The sequence below is a fragment of the Aquarana catesbeiana genome, linkage group LG03 (assembly GCF_042186555.1).
Source record: "Aquarana catesbeiana isolate 2022-GZ linkage group LG03, ASM4218655v1, whole genome shotgun sequence".
NCBI lineage: Eukaryota > Metazoa > Chordata > Amphibia > Anura > Ranidae > Aquarana > Aquarana catesbeiana.
Window position 1 is genome coordinate 622770138 of NC_133326.1, and position 15131 is coordinate 622785268.

The 15131-nt window shown below is 44.4% G+C and overlaps 1 protein-coding gene across 3 annotated transcripts in view; it reads right to left on the bottom strand.

Moving 5' to 3' along the window:
- PLEKHA2 (pleckstrin homology domain containing A2) overlaps positions 1–15131 on the bottom strand; it is a 195392-nt gene that overhangs the window by 84004 nt on the left and 96257 nt on the right. For all 3 annotated transcript variants that reach the window (XM_073622353.1, XM_073622352.1, XM_073622354.1), the window contains exon 5: positions 15022–15119. In XM_073622353.1, coding sequence (XP_073478454.1) covers positions 15022–15119 — 98 coding nt within the window. The remainder of the gene's footprint in view (positions 1–15021; positions 15120–15131) is intronic.

Genomic DNA, 15131 nt, shown 5'->3' on the forward strand with positions numbered 1-15131 from the left:
GAGAATTCTAAATGGCAGCCATAGGCACTGGCAGTAATGTAAATTTGTACTAATTTTTCCTTCTACAGTTTTTATAAATCAACCCTATTACAGTCTGGACACTTTATAGAATACAATCAATACATTAAACTTCCAGCTATTCCTAGAAATATACAAATGTTCTGCTTCTAGCCTGTGGCATTTCCAGGGAATTTTCTCAAACAATGGATGACATAAGTTGATCCAAAGACTGAAAAAACCTGCTTGGTATACATCAAAGGCTTTGTTTAGGCTTTGGTTATTGGCACCCAACCTCACACTAAATTTTATGGTTGGATACATCTTTTGATGTCTACATCATGGTTGCCAAATTTTCCCTAAAGCCTCGTAAACACGATCGGATTGTTGGCCAACAAAACCGTGGACTTTTGTCCGAAGGGCGTTGGCCAAAACTTGTCTCGCATATAAAAAGGCAAGAAATTGTCAGCCAACAAATACGAACGTAGTGACATACTACGTTGTTTTTCAGCTCTTTAGCGCCACCCTTTGGGCTCCTTCTGCTAATTTCGTGTTAGTAGAAGTTTGTTGAGTATTGATTTGCGCTTTACATTTCACGCTTTTCAGTCCACGCTTTTCATTTTGCGCGTTTCATTTCGCGCTTTTCAGTTCATTTCTGAACGGCCGTTCGTCAACCAGCCATGTTGCGGAATCGGGGGAGATAAAGTATTATTTATTATTGGCCATGGAGTTATTGCTTTGACATTATTTTTTTGGTTGAATAATGATTTGATTTGGTATATTTTCTATATTTTTGGATGCATAGAATGCACTTTTTGGTTAAGTTCTATTGGCAGATAGCATGTCTAATTTTATTTCTTTCCTTTTTTTAATGCACAATAAAAAAATTGTGGAGAATAATACTTGGCTATGTGTTTTACTTCAAATGACAGTTTGGGAGTAGGCAGTTACATTTAAAAAAATACAATGTAAAATTGACAAGGGACACCAACATGGGATAATGGTGTTGTGGTAACTTGCCCCCCCCCCCCCTCCCCCCAAAAAAAAGCATAATAATATTATTCTTGATATCACTAGAAAAAAAAAGCCTTTGAAAATCCGACAACAGACATTTGCCCACGGAAAATTTTAAAACCTGCTAGCCAACATTTGTCCACGGAAAATCCGACAACAATTGTCCGATGGAGCATACAAACGGGCAGATTTTCCGCCAACAGCCTGTCATCACACATTTCTCGTCGGAAAATCCGATCGTGTGTACGAGGCTTTAGACCCCTTTCACACTGAGGCATTTTTTTAGGCGCTTTTGGGCTAAAATAGCGCCTGTAAAGCACTTGAAAAATGGCTCCCCTGCAGTCTCAGTGTGAAAGCCCCTGTGCTTTCACACTGAGGTGATGAAATTCCTGCAACCAGCATCTTTGGATCGGTGTATACACCGCTCCTCCACAGCTCCTGCCCATTGAAATGAATGGGCTACACCGCCGAACCGCCGGCAAAGCACCGCTGCAGCGGCACTTTGCGGGTCGTTTTAACCCTTTTTTGGCCACTAGTGGGGTTAAAAGCGCCCTGATAGCGGCCGAAAACATCTGCAAAAATGGCGGCGCCGACGCCCTAGTGTGAAAGCAGCCTTTAGCCTCGTACACACGATCGGACTTCAAACAAACTTTTCCGTGGATTTCTGTCCAAAGGGCGTTGGCCGTGAACTTGGTATGCATACACACGGCAGGACTTTTTCAGGTAACTTTCACCAAATTACGTGGTTTTTCAGCTCATTACCGCCACCCTTTGGACAACTTCTGTATTGTTGTCTGATCTTTTTCATTGGTTCTGAGCATGCGTGTTTGTACTTTGGACTAAAGTCCGATGGATTTGTTTACACACGATCGGACTAGCCGACGTAGGACTTTTGTTGCAGGAAAGTTTGTCTGTTCGCACAACCAACATTTGTCCGATGGAGCGTACACACGGTCGATTGTTGCATTAAAACAGGTAATTTACATGTTTGTTGTCAAAAAGTCAGATCGTGTGTATGGGCCTTAAATGTCCCTCATTTTCAGAACTGACAAACCAGGCCATAAATGTCTTTTCTTCTGCGTTTTAAGTTTTACTGGTAACTTTGTCTGATCTGTTGCCTTTTGAAAGCTCCAAATTACATTTTTTTGGAGAGCAATAAAACATTTATATTCTAATTAATAAGCAGCTTAGTGGCTAAGGCCCCATACACACTATTAGATTTTCTGCAGATTTTTGTCTTCAGATTTACCAAAACCATGTAGTGCAAGGTCCTGACTGATTGTATACAAATTGAAACTCCTAAGGTTTGACCTCATATTATATGGTTTTAGTAAATCTGAAGACAAAAATCTGCAGAGAATCTAATAGTGTGTGTATGGGGTTTAAGTGCTTGGCAGCACTACAGTTGTTAGTTATATCAACAACGGCACTAACTGCCTGGAGTTTGCATGTTCTTCCTGTGCCAGTGTGGGTTTCCTCTGGGTACTCTGGTTTCCTCCCACACTCCAAAGACATGCTCGTAGGTTAATTGTCTCCTGTCTAATTTGGCCCCAGTGTGTGTATGTATGAATATGAATTAGGGACCTTAGATTGGAAGCTCCTTGAGGGCAGGGACTGATGTGAATGTACAATATACACTATATTGCCAAAAGTATTGGGACACCGGCCTTTAAGGCCCGTACACACGATCAGACTTTTTGACAACAAACATGCAAATGAGCTGTTTTGGAGCAACATCCGACAGTGTGTACACTCCATCGGACAAACTTTTTCTGTTTCCATCGGACTTTTGTTGGCTGTGCGAATGGACAAACTTTCCGGCAACAAAAGTCAGATGGAGCAAAGTCCGATCGTGTGTACACAAGAGCATTGGACTTTTGCACAAACTACAGTACGCGGCCGCGAGAATGTTTCCAGCGCGAACCCATCGCGCTGGTTCTCGGCGACAGGGTACTGTACATCTCGCGCTGGCTGCAATAGGAAAAACACATTTTCCTATTTCGGCCAGCGCGAGAGGGAATTCTCCTCTAGGGGCATACCAGGCCCTTAGGTCTGTCCTATGACCACGCCCCCTTATGACCTCACAGTCCCAGCATGCCCCGGGACTGTGATGTCATAGGGGGCGGGGTCACCGCCTATATAAGTCATAGCAGAGCGCACAGACAGCATTACAGCCGGAGAGAGCGTCCTGTCAACATCTCTGGAAGAGAAGAGGGAAGAAGATGATCCAGATGTCCGGGCTCCTCTGCTAGCAAAAGAGCGGCAAAAGAGCAGAAGATAGCGGAGGAGCCCGGCAGAAGGAAGAAGGCACCGGAGAAGAACCAGAGAGCGCGGACACGTCACCGGAGAGCGGGAGAAGAGGCCGGAGAGACCCCCGAAGTCGGAAGAAGACCCCCGAAGTCGGAAGAAGACCCCCGAAGTCGGAAGAAGACCTGGAGCTGCCTAATAAATTAATTTTAAAACCTGTGTAGTGTGTTTTATTTATTGACACATTTTTCCGTAGGTGAATGGGTAGGGGTACGCTGTAGGGTGGGGGGCCGGGATCTGGGGGCCCCCTTATAAAGGGGGGCTCCCGGATTCCGATAAGCCCCCCGCCCGCAAACCCCGACAACCAACGGCCAGGGTTTTCGGGAAGAGGCCCTTGTCCTCATCAACATGGGGACACAAGGTGCTTTGGGGTGGGGGGGCTGCAGGGCGCCCCCCTCTCCCAAAGCACCCACCCCCATGTTGAGGGCATGCGGCCTGGTACGGCTCAGGAGGTGGGGGCGCTCGCTCATCCCCAGCCCCTTTCCTGACCGGCCGGGCTGCGTGCTTGGATAAGGGTCTGGTATGGATTTAGGGGAGACCCCCACGCCATTTTTTCGGCGTAGGGGGGTCCCCTTAAAATCCATACCAGACCTAAGGGCCTGGTATGCCCCCAGAGGGGAATTCCTTCTCGCGCTGGCCGAAATAGGTAAATGTGTTTTTCCTATTGCAGCCAGCGCAAGATGTACAGTGCCCTGACGCCGAGAACCAGCGCGATGGGTTCGCGCTGGAAACATTCTCGCGGCCGCGTACTGTAGTTTGTACAAAAGTCCGATGCTTTTGTGTACACACAATCGGACTTTGCTCCATCGGACTTTTGTTGCCGGAAAGTTTGTCCGTTCGCACAGCCAACAAAAGTCCGATGGAAACAGAAAAAGTTTGTCCGATGGAGCGTACACACGTTCGGATGTTGCTCCAAAACAGCTCATTTGCATGTTTGTTGTCAAAAAGTCTGATCGTGTGTAATTCATGTCCAACTTTCGGCCAACAAATGTTGGATGATAGCCTAGCACATTTTCAGCGGACAGCGGTTTGACGTCAGATTTTCATATGGTCAGTACACAAATCCCTAACACAAAAGTCGAAAGTACAAACACGCATGCTCGGAATCAATGCTCACCAAACACAAAATTAGCAGAAGGGGCCCAAAGGGTGGCGCTCAAGAGCTGAAATTCCTCAGAGTATGTCACTATGTTCGTGTAGGTGACCCTGCGCTACGGTATCTATCAAGTGAAAAGAAAAGAAAGTGGCCCTAGTATTGAGGTCCAGTAAATGCATGCCACAGTAATCAAAAAATAAAAAAGTGGTAAAAAAGTGGTAGGAGATATATAAAGAAATGTATAAAATTATAAGAAAAATGTGTAGGTAAGAGAATGGAGATTTGCTGCCTCTACATAATACTACCACCTAGGTGGAGTACACAGATGAACGATGAAGTGTAGAAATGGCGCTATTCTACTCTTAATATAATATAATGAAAACAAAGTGCCTAACAATTTAACTGTACCTATGGCTTAACGTATTCTGTATAGAAATATAAAGATGTCACAAAACAAAAAATAGGAATAAAACAGAATTTTTTCAATGAAAAAAATGAACCGTGAAAAACGGTGTTACACCCCTCTGCCTTGGGTCACGTTCGTGTTTGTGGCATGACAATTGTGTACCATTAGTATGCAGGACAAGATCCTGGCACACACCTTTGGACCAAAATCAGACGCTCGGTTGGCCAACAATCGTACCGTGTGTACGAGGCTTTAGACCCCATACACACTATTAGATTTTCTGCAGATTTTTATCTTCAGATTTACCAAAACCATAAAATATGAGGTCAAACCTTAAGTGTTTTAACCACTTGCGGTCCAGGCCATAGCCGAATGGCGGCCACAGCGCGGACCTCAATTTCTGGGAGGCCGTCATGGGACGTCCTCCCCTGTGCACGCACACCGCGTGCACCCTGCAGGGCGCGCTGTGATCATCGAGTCATGGAGACCTAGCAGTGCTGCCATCAGTGTAAGCAATCTGTGCCCATCACTGCCACCTATCAGTGCCCATCACTGCCACCTATCAGTGCCCATCACTGCCACCTATCAGTGCCCATCAGTGCTGCCTCATCAGTGTACATCAATGAAGGAGAAAAATTACCTGTTTGCAAAATTTTATAACAAAATATTTTGAAAAATCATGTTTTTTTTTTAAAATTCGGTCTTTTTCAATTTTTTTAACAAAAACTAAAAACCGCAGAGGTGATCAAATACCACCAAAAGAAAGCTCTATTTGTGGGAAAAAATGTAGTTTGAGTACAGTGTTGTATGACCGCGCAATTGTCATTCAAAGTGCGACAGCTGAAAATTGGTCTGGACAGGAGGGGGGTTTAAGTGCCCAGTAAGCAAGTGGTTAATTTGTATGCAGACAGAGAAGCATGATTCGTCACTCCAGAGAACACGTCTCCATCGCTCTAGAGTCCAGTGGCAGCGTCTTTTACACCACTGCATCCGACGCTTTGCATTGTACTTGGTGATGTAATACCGCATACACACGACCGGTTTTGCTGTCGGAATAAACTCCGAAGGTTTCTCCAACGGAATTTCATTCAAGCGGTCTTGCCTACACACGGTCAAACCAAAGTCCGACCGTCCAGAACGAGGTGACGTACAGCACGTACGATGGGACTAGAAAAAGGAAGTTCAATAGCCAGTAGCCAATAGCTTCCGTCTCGTACTTGCTTCAGAGCATGCGTTGTTTTTGGTCCATCGGAACAGCATACAGACGATCGGTTTTCCCGATAGGAATTGGTTCCATCGGAACTATTTAGAACATGTTCTATTTCTAGGTCCATCAGAATTATCGAAACAAAAAGTCTGATGAGGCCCACACACAATCGGAATAGACGATGAAAAGCTTCCGTCTGACTTTTTCTGTTGGACATTCTGCTCGTGTGTACGCAGCTTTAGGCATGGATGCAGCTGCTTGGCAATAGAAACCCATTCCATGAAGCTCTCTATACGCATTGTTGCTGTGCTAATCTGAAGGCCACACGAAGTTTGGAGGTCCGTAGCTATTAACTCTGCAGGCAGTTGGCAACTTCTACGCACTGTGAGCTTCAGTATGTGCTGACCCCGCTCTGTCATTTTACGTGGCCTACCACTTCCTGGCTGAGTTGCTGTTGTTCCCAGTTGCTTCCACTTTGTTATTATACCACTAACAGTTGACTGTGGAAAATTTAGTAGCAAGGAAATTTCATGAATGGACTTACGGTTTTTAGTATTTTCCAGAGTTTTTAAGCTTTTATCAGAGTTAGAGCGTTTTACAGCTGAAAAACTCCTCTTAAAACCCACTGTTTTTTTTTTTTTTCCAGCCAGAAAGCGCCCCTGCCAAAAAACGCTGAGAACAGCCATGTGTGCATGGACACATAGGATAATATGCTGGGGAGTTTACTGGCTGCAGAAAAAAAACGCCTAAAGCCAAAAACAGCAGCTGTAAAAACATCTAGTGTGCATGATGCCTTACATTTGAGTTGTTTGAAAGACGTATAGATTTTATAGAGTACGCACTTTGCGTAAGTAAATAACAGCACACAAGCACCTACAGGTTCTAGGCAGGTGAATCTGTCACTCAGAGAAGATATGGAAATGGATGCCTCTCCCTGACACTAGAGAACAATGCACATAATGAAGTATTTATAACAGGATAATGAAAGCAGATTAGTATTTAGCTAATCCTTATAAACGAACATATAATAATCATAATCTAAATGGGGATTAGATCATCTGTCACTCTGGAGATTCTCACAAATGCTGCTAAGGACATTCGGATCCTGTCCTCCCGTCCCTGTATAGGACTCCTCCTGTCTATTAGATATCTTCTCATAGAGGATAGAGCTGAACTTTTCCTGCCCTGCCAGAATCATATGAGCAAACTGCTGACACTGGAATCAAATCTGCTGCTATCAGCCTTGGCAGCTGCAGTGGCTGGTGTTCGAAATTTTTGGGGGGTGCAAACAAACTGAAAAATTCTGAAAAGAAACCCCATCAATTAAAGCCTCACTGTACCATCAATTGCAGCCACTGTGCCATCAAACGCAGCCACTGTGCCATCAATTGCCGCCACTGTGCCATCAAATGCAGCCACTGTGCCCACCAAACGCAGCCACTGTCATACTTACCAACTGCCCCGAATTTCCCGGGACATTCACGGGATTTAGACCCTTTTCCCTGATTTAGCCATTCCCGGGAAATGTCCCGGGATATTCTTATTTTACCGATTTTTTTTTCCCGCCGCCACCACCGCTAGAGGTCCGTGGTCAATGGAGACAATGTCTCCACCGGCCGCCATTTTGCCGAAGACCAAAACTAGCAATTACTGTTTAGTAATGGCCGGGTGGCTGCCAATAGAATTTGAGCTGTGGCACCGCCCACCTCCCGCCCCACTGCCGTCTGTCTGTGACCTGATGTGGGAAGGGGCGGGGGTGGGCGGCGCCGCAGCTCAATTGCTATTGGCAGCCACCTGGCTAAGTATTTTGTCCCATTCTGTTTAGTAATAGCGGCGGAGAGAGTCTTCACTGCTGGGAATGCCTAATGTAAGAAAAGGGGGGGCTCCATTTGGGGGATGCCTGGTGTAAGGACAGGACTCTGCTGCAATTTCTGATGTAAGGGGGGACTCCGCTGGCAATGTCTGATATAAGGGGGGACTCCGCTGGCAATGTCTGATGTAAGGGGGGACTCCGCGGGCAATGTCTGATGTAAGGGGGGACTCCGCAGGCAATGTCTGATGTAAGGGGGGACTCCGCTGGCAATGCCTGATGTAAGGGGGACTCCGCTGGCAATGCCTGATGTAAGGGGGGACTCTGCTGGCAATGCTTGATGTAAGGCAGGAGTCAGCTGGAAATGCCTGATGTAAGGGGGGACTCCGCTGGGGACACCTGATGGCATCTGGTGGCAGGCGACGTGGCAGGTGACACGCTCAGGGCTTCCACTGATTCTGCATTATGGTGAGTTAAATAATTTCATTCTATATTACAATGTAATAATAGAAATAATGCACTTCAATCATCCTGACACCATAACAACCATGGTGCCGGGATGATTGAAGTGCCAACACCAGGTGTTTGGATTATCTTTATCTGCTGATTGTTAAACTTTCTGGAATACACATATTTCTACTGTTGTGTAGGATCTGGGCCTTCTGTCACTCCATCCCTCTTTCTTTCTCTCTTTTTCTTTCTCTCTTTCTTTTTCTTTCCCCCTCCATCCCTCATTCATCTCATACCACAACCCTTCCGAGCCACGCCCATTATTCCACATTTTTCTGTTACAGTATGCCCCGCCTACAAAAGAATACCATGCCCCCTAATTATAGCAAGGCTCCGCCTACATGCAAAAAAGTGTCCCGAATTTTTTTTTTGCAATGTTGGCAACTATGCACTGTGCCCATCAAACGCACCCACTGTGCCATGTCAAACACTCCCACTGTGCCATCAAATGCTGCCACTGTGCCCCAATAAATGCAGCCTCACTGTGCCCCATCAAACGCAGCCAATGTGCCATATCAAATGCTGACAGTGTGCCCCCCGCCCGCCGTCTGTACCCTGTGTCGGTGGCAGTGGGACAGCTCCTCCATGTCTTCTCCTGTCCTCTCTTCCCGTCCTCTGCTATGATTGGACGCCTGATAGGCGTCCAATTACAGCGCCTGTCGTTTCAGCCAATCAGCTGACGGGTAACAGATCTGAGCACCTGATTGGAGGAGAGGCGGTTTAGTGTTAGGAAAGCAGATATTCATTGTAACATAGCTGAGTGACCTGCGAGTGCCCAGCATGGCCCTCGCAGGTCACCTTTTTTGACACCTATTAGAGCCTATGGCTCTAATCAGGTGCTTAAAAAAAACCCCTGCCGCTGTAATTCAGGCGCCCAGCGCCTTAAAAGGGGCTGGGCGCCTGAATAGGGGGTGGCAGCGGCGGTCATGAATCTATCTATTGGTGCTAGAGGGGTGGCTGGAGAGAGGGGGCAGCGCCCGTGCGCCCTTATGGACGCACAGCCACTGCTATGGAGCCACCCTTACATGCAGGTACTTGAGTTGTGTCTCCTAGTCCCTACACTGTGTGCATCAAAAGAAACATGTCTCAGAATGGAAAGGCGCTCCCCTGCTCCTCCATCTCCCCCCCCCCCCCCCCCATTCTTCAAGCTGATAGACTGACTGGAGACTGCACTGTCCTCTGTTATCTCATTCCTGTGAATACTGGAAGTTTAGGTAAGCAGCACTGAGACAGCAGGAGCCAGCAGCACTGATGGGTTAACTGCAAGTGCTGGAGTAAGTACCAAATACTTTAATAAACTAAAAATGAGCTGAATTCCAGGCAGATAAAAACAACCCAAAATAATGCAGCTCTGTATTTATGAACAAATCGTTCCATTTATTATTTTAAGTGCAACTAATCAAAGTACTTTCATATGACTTAAAATTGTATGAAACCCAAAAATATATTCGTGCAAAAAAAAAAAGGAAAAAGAGAAGAAAAGAGAAAAGCTGGTGCCCTGAAAGTCGGCTAAAACATTGTTTTATTACTGCAGGTGAACAACAGTCAAAGATCCCCACGCGTTTCGGCCATCAAGCCTTAATCATGATGATTAAAGTGCTACTAAACCCACCAACAGTAAAATCTGTCTGTATATGCAGCATACCCTGTTTCCCCGAAAATAAGACCTAGCGTGATTGTCGGTGATAGCTGCAATATAAGCCCTACCCTACAAATAAGCCCTAGTTAAAGTCCTTGTAGGTCTTATTTTCAGGATAGGGCTTATTTTTGGGGAAACAGGGTAGGGCTTATTTGGGGGGTAGGGCTTATATTGCAGCCATCACTGACAATCACGCTAGGTCTTATTTTTGGGGGAAACAGGGTAGCATCCTTGTTATACTCACTGTGGAACTTAAAGTGATCGTAAGGGTTCATTTTTTTTTTTTTAAATAACAAACGTATCATACTTACCTCCACTGTGCAGCTCGTTTTGCACAGAGTGGCCCAATCCTCGTCTTCTGGGGTCCCTCTGTGTCTCTTGCGGCTCCTCCCTGCATCACCCCTAGGAGAAGCGCTCTCCCGGGGGGTTACCTTTCAGGCGCGCTTAGTTTTCCTTAGTTTTCATTTTTAGGCTTTTTCCCCCCTTTATTTCACACGGTGATTCTGCCAGTAACACTGTTCCTGTCTTATAGTGTCAGCATTATGGTGCACACCTATGCAATTTGCCTTTGATACGTTTCTGTAGTGCTTTTTGCTGTGCGTTTTGTGTTCTTGCACATGTGTTTTTGATGCATTTTTCACGTGTTTTACTTTTTGAATGCTTTAAAAAATTCCCTGGTCCTTTCAAAAAATGCAGCGGCTGAAAAAAGCATAGGTGTAAAGATGTCCCGTAGGAAAGAATGTTAAATGGACTGTAGTTAGTTTCTGCACCAAAAAATGCATACAGTGCCTTGAAAAGGTATTCACACCCCTTGAAATTTTCCACATTTTGTCATGTTACAACCAAAAACGTAAATGTATTTTATTGGGATTTTATGTGATAGACCAACACAAAGTGGCACATTATTGTGAAGTGGAAAGAAAATGATAAAAAATGATAAAAAATGATAAAAAAATGGGTGGCACAGTGGTGTAGTGGATAGCACTTTCGCCTAGCAGTAAGAAGGGTCACTGGTTCGAATCCCAACCATGACACTACCTGCCTGGAGTTTACATGTTCTCCCTGTGCCTGCGTGGGTTTCCTCCGGGTACTCCGGTTTCCTCCCACACTCCAAAGACATGCTGGTAGGTTAATTGGATCCTGTGTAAAATTGTCCCTAGTATGTATGAATGTGAGTTAGGGACCTTAGATTGTAAGCTCCTTGAGGGTAGGGACTGATGTGAATGTACAATGTATATATATATATATATATATATATATATATATATATATAAGCGCTGTATAAATTGATGGCGCTATATAAGTACCTGAAATAAATAAATAAAATAAAAATGATAAATGGTTTTCAAGTTTTTTTACAAATAAATATGTGAAAAGTGTGGTGTGCATTTGTATTCAGCCCCCCCTGAGTCAATACTTTGTAGAACTACCTTTCACTGCAATTAAAGCTGCAAGTCTTTTGGGGGATGTCTCTACCAGCTTTGCACATCTAGAGAGGACAGGAGGACAACGACCCTAAACATACAGCCAGAACTACAATGGAAGGGTTTAGATCAAAGCACATTCATGTGTTAAGCCTCGTACACACGATCGGATTTTCCGGCGGGAATTGTGTGTTGACAGACTGTTGGCCTAAAATCCGACTGTTTGTACGCTCCATCGGACAACTGTTGTCGGATTTTCCGCAGACAAATGTTGGATGGCAGGCTTATAAATTTTCTGTGGACACCGGTCTGTTGTCAGATTTTCCTATCATGTGTGCACAAGTCCATCAGACAAAAGTTCAAAGTACAAACACACGCTTGGAATCATTGCTCACCAAACACAACATTAGCAGAAGGAGCCCAAAGGGTGGCGCTAAAGAGCTGAAAAGCCACATAGTACGTCACTACGTTCGTGTTTGTTGATTGACAATTGTGTGCCCTTTGTATGCAAGACAAGTTCATGGCCAATGCCCTTCAGACAAAAGTCTGACGTTTTGTCTGCGGAAAATCCGATCGTGTGTAGGAGGCTTTAGAATCGACCAATCAAAGTCCACACCTAGATCCAACTGAGAATCTGTGGCAAGACCTAGAAATTCCTGTTCACAGACGCTCTCCATCCAATCTGACAGAGTTTGAGCTATTTTGCAAAGAAGAATGGGCAAAAATGTCATTCTCTAGATGTGCAAATCTGGTAGAGACATCCCCTAAAAGACTTGCAGCTGTAATTGCAGTGAAAGGGGGTTCTACAAAGTATTGACTCAGGGGGGCTGAATACAAATGCACGCATTTCACATATTAATTTGTAAAAAATGTTGAAAACCATTTATCATTTTCCTTCCAGTTCACAATTATGTGCCACTTTGTTTTGGTCTATGACATAAAATCCCAATAAAATACAAACTTCAGCTAACACAGCAGTTACAGCAAACTTTTTTTTTTCTTTTGCGGAAAAAGCTTATACATAAGTAAATAAAAGCTGCCCATTGTAAAGCACCTCTGTCAGTGGTAAATGGTTTATCTCAACCATGTAACTGCTATGTCTGCAGAACAGCTCGTTCTGTTGAAAAACATACTTACTGGGCAAATTACCAGGTTAAAATAAAGGAAACATAGGTTGGACTTGATGGACTTATGTCTTTTTTCAACCTCACCTACTATGTAACTATATGTAAAAAGAAAGCCTAGAAAAAGAAAACAAATGCAGCATCGCATCTAAGAATTGGTAAACTGCAATATATAATATTTTGTTTTTGGGTTTAATACAGCTTTACATTGGAAACCACAAGCTCTCTAGCAGTTATTAGGGGGGTATGCTGACTACATTGCCTGTCCTAAAGATAGCAACAATAGCAGAAGTTTACAAATCTCTGTATGAAATATATCAAATATAGAGGAAGCATAATAATTAATGCCACTGGTATCAAAGACAGTGCCAATGCAAGAGCATTTGGGAGACAGGGACAGCATGTTGTCACCCTATACCAGTAAGTGTCTGAACAAGCACCTTTATGGTACCTTGATGTGACATGCTAAAGATTATAGGAGCTTACCCCATCCATGCTTTTGACAGGTACAAACAAAGAAACACATACACTACAATAAGTGTTTTTAAGGGAAAAAAAACAGCAGTCCCCAAAGGGCGGCCCATGGGCCAGATGCAGCTCTGCTTATCTTTAACCGGACCTTGGGGCCCTATTGCTCCCACTTACACCAATGATGGCGCACTATTCCCCCCCTCCCCCCAATGCAAACAAAAAGAATCATTATTCCTCTCACTGACGCAATTAATGAGGCACTATCCTCCCACTGACACCAACACTGGGGCATTATTCCTCCCACTCACACCAACACTGGGGCATTATTCCTCCCACTCACACCAACAATGGGGCACTATTCCTCCCACTCACACCAACAATGGGGCACTATTCCTCCCACTCACACCAACAATGGGGCATTATTCCTCCCACTCACACCAACAATGGGGCACTATTCCTCCCACTAACGCCAACACTGGGGCATTATTCCTCCCACTCACACCAACAATGAGGCATTATTCCTCCCACTCACGCCAACACTGGGGCATTATTCCTCCCACTCACACCAACAATGGGGCATTATTCCTCCCACTCCCACCAACAATGGGGCACTATTGCTGCTGTTGACACCAATGACGGGGCACTCTTCCTCCCATCGACACTAATTATGAGGCACACTGCCTTCTGCTGATACCAACAATGAAGCACAATTCCTCCTCCCCACAGGCACTTGGTCATTTTTACTCCCACTGGATCAACAACCCTGAGGCTTTGTTTACTCCTACTGACCAGTGACACCGGGGCATTTTCTTTTCCACTGGCCACAGTTTAACCACCCCAAAGTCTGGAGGACAGTGAACTGGACCTTTGTTTAGAAAGTTTGGGGGCCACTGGGATAGAGGGTGGGAGAGCAAAGGCTTCATCTTGATGGATGAGCATCATTTAAAAGAGTATTCCATTACAAAAAAAAAAGGAATGAAGAGAAACAAAGTAATTGTTTGTATAAAGTGCTAGCTCAGCACATTTTATAGCTGATGCAATTGGACAGAAAGACATAGCCGCCGTCTGTGTATCATGATTACACATGAATTACTGCAACACAATTTTATCTGATGCGAGCTCATCATCTGTGCAGCTGTTCTTCTACAGGCAAGGCATAAAGCTTAACCACAAGTATGCAATGATAAAAAAAGAAAAGCCTGCTTTCACGCCGTGCGATCATATCTGTATGGACTTTTCTGATCAGCTTTGCGGGACCACAGACTATAGTTTAGACTCCCTTGTTTGCCAATTTCCCTTGCTTGCCCTTTTGACCAAATTCCACATATTCAATATATCTTGTATAATTCTACTGAGAATTCATACTATATAGCATATATACTATACATGCATGACTCTCATAGGTGCACCTATCCCCTGCTTCATTATCTGAGTATTACCATATTTATGCCATTTGTGCATTCACTGACATTAATGGTGTTATTCACATTTCCCCACTGTACCAATAGGCAACCCCCAAGTTTCTATTTCTCCAGGGCACAGTAAGTTCCAGTACTCCCTCAATCAGTGGTGCCTAGACCCTTACAAGATAACACTCTAGTTATTAAGTGAGTGCAAACTGGATCTAGCATCAGATAAGTCTTTTCATGATAGAAAAGTGAACTGGTGTTTTATATGGCATAATACGCCATACTGCTTTTAGCTGTAAACTTGTGGGGAATTATATTAACTGTATATAAAACATAGTATGTACACTAATAACAAGAACATAAGCCCTTAATTCACATACATTTTTATTAAGAATTCTTAGGCTAGTCATGGACTGGGTCTCTAAGTGACTGGACTTTGCCTAGAAGTAGGTAAGAAAAGGTAATTACTGAATAGATTAAGGTTGGGTTCGACTAGAAGAGGTTGGGGTGGAACCTGACGTGTCATGGTAAAGTAAATATAATCTTTTGGATTTATACATTAGAACTCTGTTCTAAAAATATTAAAGAGGTCACAGCACATACTTACAGTAATTTTAGATGCTGCATTTAGGGCCTCCACCCATCCCTGCAGATCCTCCTGGTCGCTGGCCTGAAGAATGTACCGCTGAGATAAGGCATTGATAACTGGAGGAAATA